This window comes from Contarinia nasturtii, unplaced genomic scaffold (genome assembly GCF_009176525.2).
Source record: "Contarinia nasturtii isolate CC-2019 unplaced genomic scaffold, AAFC_CNas_1.1 Cnas_scaffold_1371, whole genome shotgun sequence".
Lineage (NCBI taxonomy): Eukaryota > Metazoa > Arthropoda > Insecta > Diptera > Cecidomyiidae > Contarinia > Contarinia nasturtii.
Window position 1 is genome coordinate 4,806,518 of NW_022198708.1, and position 12,369 is coordinate 4,818,886.

General features: G+C 35.4%; 1 protein-coding gene across 1 annotated transcript in view; it reads left to right on the forward strand.

Annotated features, from left to right (window-relative positions):
- Positions 1–2,268: 2,268 nt before the first annotated feature.
- Positions 2,269–12,369, forward strand: part of LOC116346019 (serine-rich adhesin for platelets-like) — a 14,276-nt gene continuing 4,175 nt past the window's right edge. The window contains exons 1-7 of the mRNA XM_031775917.1: positions 2,269–2,556; positions 4,181–4,763; positions 4,959–7,295; positions 9,097–9,360; positions 10,349–10,524; positions 11,363–11,631; positions 11,742–12,232. Coding sequence (XP_031631777.1) covers positions 4,671–4,763; positions 4,959–7,295; positions 9,097–9,360; positions 10,349–10,524; positions 11,363–11,631; positions 11,742–12,232 — 3,630 coding nt within the window. The 5' untranslated portion in view covers positions 2,269–2,556; positions 4,181–4,670. The remainder of the gene's footprint in view (positions 2,557–4,180; positions 4,764–4,958; positions 7,296–9,096; positions 9,361–10,348; positions 10,525–11,362; positions 11,632–11,741; positions 12,233–12,369) is intronic.

Sequence of the window (12,369 nt, forward strand, 5' to 3'; positions counted from 1 at the left end):
ATGACAACTTAAGAGCAAAATCAAACCTTATCGAATCGTGAGATTCGAAACAAAATATACCGCAAAGAGCCGTATTACGTGCTCGCGACCAATAAAATGCGGATCAAATTATTATGTAAAAGTGTCTTTGAAAGCAGTTACTAAAATTTCGCTTATCTACTCGCATTTTGAAATTGCGTTCGAGCTTGTATACGGAATAAATGTAAAACATATTCCAATTTTGGTATTGTCACGTAAACCGAATTTTAAAAATAGCAGAAAAATCACATTTGTTCCAGATTCACAGTCACTGCAACTCACATGAATTTGAAGCGAGCGAGCGAGCGAGAGAGAGAGAGAGAGAGAGAGAGAGAGAGAGAGAGAGGGAACCGTCATCCAAACTAAATGCTTGAGTGTATTCGTGACATGTATTTAATGAGTCCAACAAATTGTTCGGTTCGTGGAATATAAAAGTAAAGTCGATCGTTCGCATATGTTTTTCGAATGGTTTAAAAATTGACTTGACATTCGTTGAACATTGGTTAATTTTGCACATAATGCACAATCAGATGTAAATAGTTACCATATGACCAGAGCACTGCCATAGCATTTTCATAGCTTGCATTAGACAGGGTTAAAATATCACATGATTTGCAGAGTTTTCTACCTTGTTATTTGCTTTCTCTCTTTCATTCGCCGCACACTTATGCACATACACATACTCATCAGCATTTCCTATATTCAGTCACTCACTCACACCAATCGTGCGCTTTTCAATTATCAGATTAGCTGGTTTCACCTTTCTCATTTGCAACGATCACATCTTTTCTCATTTCAACATTCGGTCATCTTTTTTAATCCAATGTATGTGTGCTTTATTTAGTCGCTCCAAAACTTGGCTCTCATTCCAAAATCTATGGTGCACACATCGTTTTAATCAATTTGTCTATAAAAAATTTTAAGTGGACAATATGACCATTGCATTTGCACGCATCAATTGCTTTGCGTACCGATAGAAATATATTTGTACATATAAGTCAAACAATATTGAACACTCATTACGGCACATGTCACACGCACATGTATACATAAGAATTTTTGCTGCTGGGAACACCGTGGTGTGTAACAACAATTCGATTGACTTGTTTGATCAACATTCGATGCGGCCGAATCGTGTGTGTGTGTGTGTGTGTGTGCGAGTGTCCGTGTGATAGAGTTGCGGTGAACACGTACGCGCTTTGCATTTGCCATCATTCAAACATACAATCAAAATCGACTGACAACGATGACGGTGTATTACGTATCGGTGGTGTCGGTTTCGAGGCCTATATGTGTGTATATGTACATTTTTTTTTTGTTTTAACTGTAATCAAAATGAATATCAGATATCATGTTAGTGTGACTTCGATAGCGAATATGACAAAAAAAATCCAACAAATGTTCGGCCTACGATCCATTTTCCGTGTTTGTGTTTATTTCATGTCATGTTAAAAATTTATGGCAGTTTTCAATGTTACTTTTTCTCTCTTTGCATCACAATTCAGAAGAAAGACCGAATCAAATCACCATAAACGAATAAAGGTTCTTTTTATTTAAAAAAAAAACACCACACTAAGCGGCTCGACCGCGATGACGACGAAAGCAGCAGCGGCACCACCAAGCGAAACGAACAATAATAAATCGTGTTCTTCATTTCGATGTTTAATTTCAGCGACGAGTTATTGTTGTTGTTGGTGGCACACCAAAGACTTAATTTTTTTTGAGCATGTGTGCAACACCGTGAATGTAGGTGGCTAATATGCTCCCACCTGCTATTTCTATCTCATTATTTAAACAAAACCGACCACAGCACCGTAAACTAGACGGAACGAGAGAACCAACTATAAAACATGCACACACACACACGGGCGCTCAGTAAAATCGTTTGTAGCAATCGAAATGTACTTTATTGTTTCTGCTTCGATTCGCTATTCCCCACCATATAGATACATACAGCTTCAAATCAAATTAAATACGAATAACGCGCGTGTGAAAGAGTGAACAAGATGTAATGAAACACTGTGTCGAATATGAAGAATAATAATAAAAAAAAGACCATACCAAATAATAACAACATGCTTTGAACCGAACGACACATCCAAAAACAACCGAAAATAACAATATCCAAACGACTGAATGAAACGAGAGAAGCGAAAAAGCACATTCGAACAACAAAAATTCACACAACATCATTCGCGCAAACACGTAATTATGCTTTTCAGCGTTTCAGACCGTCGAGTTTAGTTTGTGTCGTGAAGCCGCCCGGAATGGTCGTTCACATTCATTTATAGGCATTCTTAAGTTATTTTCATTCGTCGATCGAAAACCGATATACAAATAAATCAATTTCTTTTATTTTTGTTTAGTTGTTTTTGTTTTATGATTTCGCTGACATTTTCGTTTTGTTAATTTAAATTTTGAAAATTCGTGTCTCACTGTGTGCTAGCCAATTCATTATTGTTGTTCAGTCAGTTCAGTGTTTTTTTATGCAAAATCTTAATTTTTCTCTTTCTCTTGCACAATTTCATTCAAATAAAAGTGAGTGCCTTTTTCAAAAAAAGATTGACTTTTAGTTTATGTCACACAAATATAAATGAAGTATTATTATTTTGATTCATCTAATTTTCCGTTGATTCTCTCTCACTAATTCGTTGTTCTTATCTTAATTTCAATGATATGATTTTTTTCCGATGTCATTTTGGAATTCAGTGTGTTTTCTCAGTTCGAGCTGTTCTCATACATATCTGGTTATAGCAACAATGTTGTTCAACGAAATAGATACGAAGGGAATAGAAATTAACAACTAGATCCAGTAAAATAGCGGTGATTCTTCGTCTTCTACTTCTCGTTTCGGTTTTATTGTTTATTCATTTATTTCCCGTGAGATTTGTATTTACAAACACCCATTCGTTTAAATGCCAAACCGTATTGAGATCGCTTAAGCACGCGAACTATGCCGCGATATACAAGAGACAAGATAGATATATAGACAGAAATTGTGTTCACACTTTACAATTAGCGGTAATATATATAATTTCGTTATAAATATTATTTTTTGGAAGTGTATGGAACCACGCAATCAATAATTCACTGAAAGTGAAATTTTCTACATCGACAAGCATTGTTGACATTTAAGTATTATATCATTTATTGACACACAAAAAAAACATTGTGCATGTGTATTGAGATGAACAAAAAAAAGAGAATGACACCATGACAATAACAGCTGCATCAATATCTCTAGCCAACATTCCGATTGGCATTTTTTTCATTTGCAAATCGAAGGGAAAAAGCAGTTCCCAAAATAAGAAATAACGTAATCACTCACTCATCGCGATTATTCCTAAATTGCTTCGTTTATGTTAAGTGCTTATTGCGATCGATTTCGTGCGCTCTCTATTCTTCGCTTTCAATTAACGTGTTTTGCGGTGTACATTTTTTTTGCGTGCTTCTCTTCTCTATTGTAATTGTGTGTGTTCATTTTTTTGCTCTTCGTTTCGAGAGTTCATTAGTTAGTTGACGCGTGTACATGTCTTGTGTATACGTGTGAAGAAGATCGTTTTTGCATACCCAAATGAAATTAGCAAATTTGCTGATTACTATTTCTTCTTTTTCATTCGAAGTAAGCAGCATTCTTGTTACGTTTTTGTTTCTACTTTGCATTGAAGATTCCATTACATTGAAGATGTTGTGAGTCGAAAAAAAAATTTCGTGATCCAACGAACGCATATACATACAGATTTGCGATTGTATTGTGTTATTTTCACTGGATTGTTTATTTTCTTTCTCTTTTGGCATTCTTCTGGCTAAATTAATGCCATTACGTAAGCAGCCACTCATTTCAATCGCTTAAAATTCTAATAAATTTCAATCGGTATAACTTGATTCTCTGACCAACCGGTTTCATATGCCATTTGTGATCATTTTTTTTTTATTTGGACAATCTTTCTACATATAAGGACAAACTCTCTGAATCGCTGGCTGACAAACATTGAATTCCAAACATCAAATATTTCACAATATGCTTCGATTGTAGATATATGCATACAGAATAAACTCTTTTTATTCACACCATCATCGTCATCATTTTTATAATATTATTATTGTTCATATCTTTGTGTATTCATTTTTTTATTGAATGTTTTTTTAACCGGTTTCGTAGGTGATTCGAAGGTGTTGTTGCTGCAACTTGTGTGTAATTCATATCTTTTGTTGTTCTCTATTCGAAACTGTGATATCTGCAAATACTAGATGAAAATAAAGCACATTCCAATTTTTATCTTGAAGTGAAATATATAAACAACGAATTCAACCGGCCCACATTTCATTTGCACTCGCTGTATATGTGAGAAAAATAAACTCAAACAAAAAAGTAGTCAAAATTGTTTCAAATAATCAATGAAAAAAAATCGAACGTACTCGGACTAAAACAGGAATATATCTGCCATATTGCACAAAAACAAGGAAACGTCTATTATTTATATAGTTTTTTTTATAGTGAACTGTTGTCTTCCAAACTTCTCACAAACAATTTAACAAAAAAAAAAACGTGAATTTTGTCCAAATAAACGAAATTTTGAAAACGAAAGAAAAAAATCGATTGATTGAGTGTACAAGTGCGTGTTAAAAAGTTTGAAGAGTGAAAAACAAAAATGGTAGCGTCAAAGAAAGATAAAAGTAAATCGGCTGCCAGTAGTACGACGTCGACGGTTGTAACTCGTCCGCCTGCTCGGACACCACATCAGGTATTTTTTCATCAATTATTAATTCTTTAAGCCTTTGCCTCTCAAGTAATTTGAGTACAAGTGAAAAACGAAACGAAAACAAATCGTTTTTGTAAGCGGAAAAAAGAGTCGATAAATTTTCAATAAGAAATATGTATTTTTTCGACATGTATTTTCAAATCTGTTAATTTTTCTTTGCATTTTTACTAAATACAGGCAACAACAACGAAAACATCGTCGTCGTCTTCGTCATCAACATCAAAAAATGTGAAAACAACATCGTCATCGAGCACAACAAAATCGACCAGTGAAAAGTCGACGGTTAGTCAATTGGGCGGACAAGATTCGAGCGTTATTATATCCGAGGTACATTCGAATATCGGTATTGATGATGGCACATTGCGTGGTATGCAGACACAATATGTGGTCACGCAACCGGAAAATGTGCAACAGCCGCACAAACCAAAAGAACATTATATATTCGGTGGCACAAAAATTGTTGAAGTCGGCACTACAATGGGCGGTGGCGGTGAACAGATTGCCCGTGAGAAAAATCAAAGCACATGGAATGGAAAATTTGTATATGAAAGTGCCACACCACAGCGTACCGTATTTAAATCATGGACAAAACAATCAACATCTACTGATCCGAGTTCATCGACGGTTACAACAACCACCACAAAAGAGGAGGTTGTTAAAACTGGTGGAGGTGAAACGGCATTGAAAACGGATTCATCGAAATTGGTGCACAGCGACACAATGAAACGGAAGGCGGACACAAAGCTAACCGCGGATTCAAAAACTGGCATTGATGCCACTGACAATGCAAACGCCACGGATTTATTGCTTGAATCAGAGCGATGCATTGCTAAGAAAGCGTATGTATGTACAAAAGATGAAGAGAAATCGTCCACATCAAATATTGAAAGTCAAATTCTATCGAACACTTCACTGTTTGACAGTTCCACATCAAATACTAAGAACAAAACGACCACGGACACCACAAAAACAAACGAACGGTATCCGATAACAACAGTGCCATCATCACCATCACGAAACGTTCAAGATTCAAATGTAACATCGAGCTCATTGGTGCAGGAAAACGATGCATCCAATCGTTATTCGACCGAACAATATTCGCAAAGTTTTTCAACATCGTCGCGCACCGAACGGGACAGTTCATCGAATCAAGTGATTGAAATTGTAGATGGGAAAGAGCGTGTTGTGTCGGATACATACAATGAAAAAGGTTCAATGCAATTGAAAAGCTCACAAGAGAATTATAAAGCAAAATCTGGTACCGGTGTCACAACGGAAGTGGAATACGATCAAAAAAATGCCGAAGAGAATATTAAATTTGCAAGTGATAAACGTGACAAAGAGCCAATATTCGATCGTGATTATCATGATTCACATCGTAATATCAAACAAAGCGGTGACAATGCACCGATTGAATATTTAAAAGGTAGCTATGAAACAACACGGTTCGATGATAAAACAAAGAAATATGTCACCGATGTACGTCATCATGAGAACAATCGACAATTGGACCATTCGCAAAATGTGACCGATTCGATTCAATCGAAATATGACGTTGAAACGTCACACCTAAATGTTGACAATTTGCACGGAAAAAATAAACAATTAAAGCATAAAACTGATGTTAAATCGATGCTATATGACACAAATGATCATTTGAATACAACAACAAACCGCACTGACAACATTTCATCATCATCAACAACAAATGATTTCATTCGTACGGCAACGAGTGATTCAATCGATTCAAAATCCACGACCTACACTTCAAAAGTGTTTGACAATAAAACAAACACATGGAAAGTCGTAGACGAATCCAATATCAATGAAATGAATAAGCGTTCAACCACGCATAAACCAACAACAAGCGATGACCATGATCACCATCGTCGATCACCGACCAAGTACACTGATTCAACGTACACAAGTGAAACGAACAAATTTAACATCGATAAAAATGCAACCACCACCAATACATCGAAAGACACAAAAATTATCGATCGCAAAAGTGTTAATGACAAACATAAAACGGTTGATAAAATTTCACGTACCACCGACACCAAATCTATGACAAAAACAATCGACGAAAAGGTGTCATCGCATTTGTATGACGAGAAAACGAAAACATGGCGTGAAGTTGATGAGAAAACAATTAAATCAAAACGTCCATCGCTGATACGATATGTAAGCAAAGATAATGATGGTAAATTTACCACAATTTATAAACGAAAATTGTTCGATAAGCGATCGGGTACTTGGAAGGTGGTCGATGAGAAAATCTATCGAAATAACAATTTCAACGAGCACATTCCAGAAGTGATTGAAGATGTTACAAATGTCACAACCACAACGTACACAACCAAAGTGTACGATACCAAAACAAATACGTGGCGCGTTGTTGACGAACAAACTTTTACCGATCGCAATACAACCGTACCGAAAGATATTGCCGATGAAATTGCTCGTGATCAACCGGACATCGCTAATATTACAACAACAACTGAACTAACCAAGGTAAGTCAAAGAGAGAGAGAGAGAGAGAGAGAGAGAGAGAGAGAGAGAGAGAAATGCACCACTCTCCATTTTTTTTTTAGCTTTTTCGATCGTTTTATTATTTAGATTAATCTTAATGCATCACATTATCTCAACACAAAGAAGAGAAGAAAAAAACTAAGCACTTTGCGGCGCGATTCCTTCTGAATCGAGACACTTGCTTACGTAATCGAAGTTGTTTATTATAATTTTGCGGCTTTAATGCGATTATATTGAACGTAGCAGGAAGCTAATAATCATGATCATCAAAAGCAACGACTCAAATACACACACGAGAAAAATGAAACGAAAACACTGAAAAGAAGAAGGTGAAAAAAACCTTCGCCAATTTAATAAAACGTTAAAGTTGTTGTTGGCGCTGCTACTGCTGCTCTATTCAACATGATGAATGCATTCAAATTACGTGCACAATGTCGAATGTGTTAAAATGAATAGGAATAGGCGATAGACACGCGAAAGAAGAAAGACACAAACAATAATAGAGAGATGTTAGAATTGCAAACGATTTTGAACAAAAAAGCTCATTTAAATTTTAACTCCAAAACATTCAAAATTAAAACGAATGAATCCACAAAGTGTTTTATACAACTACTCTCTTGGCATCTTTTTTGTGTGCCATTGTAAATGTGATCTTATGTCAATCAAAAATTAAGCAAGAGAACGCCATTCAATCAACAAAGAAAATAAGTCAGTGTTTGTGGCGCTGTTGATTCTGTCTTTTTTTCTGAATTCATTTTTAAATAAAATTATTTCACTGAATCGCAATGACTTTTGTTTGCTATTGAAATCAATATCAACCTTGGTAGAATCTAATGTAGGTAACGAAAAAACAGCTACAAAAATTCAGTAGAATTATTTACATGGCTAACGAATAAAAAATGTGTGAATATGCGCTGTGTGTATGTGTGTGTGTAATAATCATCGATCTTATCCAGACAATTGTTTTATAGACCGAAAATATGACACACAGCATACAATACCTTTCATAAACAACATATACATCGAAACTATACTGCAAACGATGTGAAAATGAATGCGAGACAGAAAAATACACGTATTATAATGAAAATTGTTCTATTAAGCGAAAAGAGAGAAGAAAAAAACATGACTGAATTTGGTTGAAAATGCAAGTTTATACTTTCTGAAGCAACAGAAACCGAGCATCGCGGTAAATGATCATTGTCTTGCTTAATTCGTTTGACATTGGCACAATGGCAGGTTATTTAATAACAACACACAAAAAAGTAGCTGGGCCAGCGTTTATTTTGCGTATGTTACACATATACATGTGTACATAGATAAATGTTGGACGTCTCCAGCGACGGTGCGGACTAATTTTGTTCAAAAAATTCGTTGGTCTTCTTTTTTTTCTTTGTATTTTGTTATTTTTCTTCCTGCGTATATGTATATACATTTGTATTTAGCATTGTCCCATTGGAATATACTTGTTGCGTCGTACATTTGGCGATTAACAATTCTTCGATTCGATTTTTTGCAACTCGAAAGTTAAAAACAAAGTAATTTTAAACGATCCGAGGACATGGGGCCAACTTTGGCCCATATAATTGTTATATAATGTTGTGTCTGAGGTCAAGTGTAAATTTGAAGAGAAAAAAACGCCAACTCATCCGGCCGATTGTTTTCATCATTACACATTTATTTTTTTGAAGTATTTTACATGACTTTTGAATTTTGCTACTTTGGCTAATGCAAGCGTTTTTTTTTTTCTCTCTTCAACTTGATTTCAATTTAATGTTTTTAGATATTTGACGCTAGCACAAATACATGGAAAATAGTTAATGAACGCTCTCATACGGATTTCGTGGAGAAAATTGTTGAAACACCACGCGAAACTATCATCATCGATGACATCACCGACATCACGAAAATAAAAAGCATCAACGATCGCACCGAACGAACGACCGACATCACCGATATCACTGACATCAATCGCATCAAAAATACCATCAATTTGCATGAAACTGAAGAGAACATCTTGCGAGAGGTGACCAAGGAAAATGTTGTGGTAAGAAAAATTCGACAGGCCTTTTTTTGAATTTTTACTAACCAAGATCATCATTGCTCATTAAAAAAAACCGGAGAACGGGTTTCCCAAGTAGTTTTATTAAGATACATCACTTTTAATCCAAATGGAATCAAAATCCCTTTTTCAATTTTTTACAATCGACATTTGTCATTACTTCCTTTGGATTTTTGCCATTACTCCCTCCAAAATCATTGGCGTTATAATTTGTAACTTCAACTAAAGACCATTCTGTTAAAGCAAACAATGTATACTTTTTCAATCGGAATTCATTTGATTTTATTATTTATCCGGGTCATTTTATCTTTGGTCATATAAAAGCTGTAAAAACTAGAAAAAAATAGAAAGTACAGAAACGACTTCGAAAAATAGAATTTTTTTATCAATGAGTGGAATTTGCGCTTCGATGATTAGTTTCGAGTGCATACTGGAAATACATACAATAAATTCGTCATCAGTTTCTTAATTGTTTTCATATTTTGTTGTTGTTTCCGTCGTTTTAGTTTAAATTGCAATAAATATTCGCTCACGTTTTCAACCTACGACGCGCAAACGAAACGAACGAATTTCAAAGCGAAAGCAAATCACTCGGCAATATGTATATAGTCACAACACACAAATTGCCAATTTCGTACACAATTACGAGCAAAGTGCTTGTTGCTGCCAGTTGTCGTTGTCTTCACCTCTATTTCCGTGCGCTTCGCGGCTATTGTCGCTTCGTGCCCAAGTGTGTGTTGGAGACGGCTACAACAATGTATACCAATCGAACCGGCTTGAATGTTTATGAAACGATTTGAAATTTTGCATTTGCTCTGGATATTTGTTTTTCCCATATCTATCGATCACATATGCACATATGGTTTTAATGTGTTTCGACTTACTTATTCTTCATAATGGCTATTATTTTTTTAACTGTTTTTTTTTTATTTTCATAATTTAACATTTCCACATTTGTATTGCATACACATAGAACGATACGCTAGATGTGGTTGATCGGTCAGTCGATAGACGGGATGACATCATCACAACGACCAAACTAATCAAAGACGGTCCACGTAAGCAACCGACAAGTGACGAGAAAAAGCCGAAACCGAAACCAACTGCCGCTGAAAATGAACAATGTATTTGCGAAATATGCACTTGCGGGTAAGTACTATATATCAATGAATAAACAATCAATTTTCATTTAAAAGCGCAACAAATGGCATGGCAGAGACAACGTTTAAGCAAGAAATGGTGATTTTATGCGTTTGAATTGTAAATGACACCATCGCGATTGTGTGATGGAGAGCGTCGTTCTCTGACAAAATGTATGCCACATACAGCAGCTAATTAAATGTTATTTGCTTGTTCTGGCTGTTCTTTATATTAAATTTCGATGTATATTGTGATTTTTTCTTTTCATCCAAAAGAAGTTCATTTTTATTAAAGCGACGTTTGTTTTTTTCTCGATAATCGACCTTCCTATATTTGAGTTAATTATTCCATTCACTCAATTTAATTTTACTTCATGAATGAACAGATGTTTAATATTTGCTGATTGATATTGATTTATTTGCGGTATTTGAACCAAAAACTGACCTTTTATGTGCAAAGCTATCGAACTTTGTTATATGTCAACGACAATTGCGTTCGATTCAAGCGATTGTGGATAATGGACATTGTCATTGTGTCCTATAATTCTATATATATTTGTTATTCGTGTCATCCCAATAAACCATTTGATCCATCCTGTAATGCAGTTTGTATACATAATGTGTACAAAATTTGTACATGTATACATAATGTGCTACAAATGGCATTACAGAATGGATCAAATGGTTTATTGGGATGTAGAGAACCGTTACATTTCACATGCTCACTTATTTATCCAGTTTGATTTCGTGCATTTTTCAATAGTGCTGCCATATAATTGAAATTGATTTTCGGTATTTTTCGTTTGTCTTCATTTTTCGATTGACAATTTTTATTCGATTGCGCATAGACGGCATCGTTGCACTCATGGTACCACAACTGATAGCACATTCATCGATGAAAAGAGTACGATTGAAACGACAACCGCTTATCGCAAAGATTTCATTGATAATCAAGTAACGAGCTTTGATATGGTACGAACACCAATGAAGAAACCTGTCGATCATCTCAAACCAGAAGGAGACATCGAATTCACCGACAAGAAGCCATACAAGCCAGCTGAAAAAGTGGTTGCAACAAAACCACAAGATACTCTGTATTTATCTGGTGAATTCAATGGTATGCATTTGATTTATTGACATTTATTTAGAACAAAATAAAATCAACAAACAAACAAATTGCACCAATAAAATGTTGTACTTTTTTTAAATTGCATATTCAATTAATAGACATCACTACATCAAAAACGGATTTCACTGGCGAACAAATCGTTGAACGCGCTTCACCAATACGTCGAAACACATGGACTAAATTGGAAGGTGATTTGATAACGACAACGACATCACAAACGGAATTCATTGATCACAAAGATACATTCGAACGAACGAACATTACACAAAAGAAAACCGATAATCTATTTTTGGACGGAGTTACCGATTTCAAGACAACAAGCCAAACCGATTTCATTGATCAGGAAATTGTTTATCAACGGCCACGTAAACGCACATTTACCAAAGATGATTATGAAAAATTCCATCATCAAACTGACGACACCACATTTGTACGGACTAGTGAAACGATCTATCAACCAGGCGAACGTCCGCAAGCTGTCAAACCACAAGATAATTTACGAACCAACGAAGGTGATTTTGTGCGCCCCGAAAAGTCAAAGTATGTTCCAGCCGAACGTCCACAACAAGTGCGTCCAGAAGACAATCTTCGTCAAGACGGACCATTCTACACTCCGGAGAAAACAGAATTCAGACCAGCTGAGCGACCAAAAGCAGTTAAACCACAGGATAATTTACGCACAGATGAAGGTGATTTTGTGCGGCCCGAAAAAACGAAATTCATTCC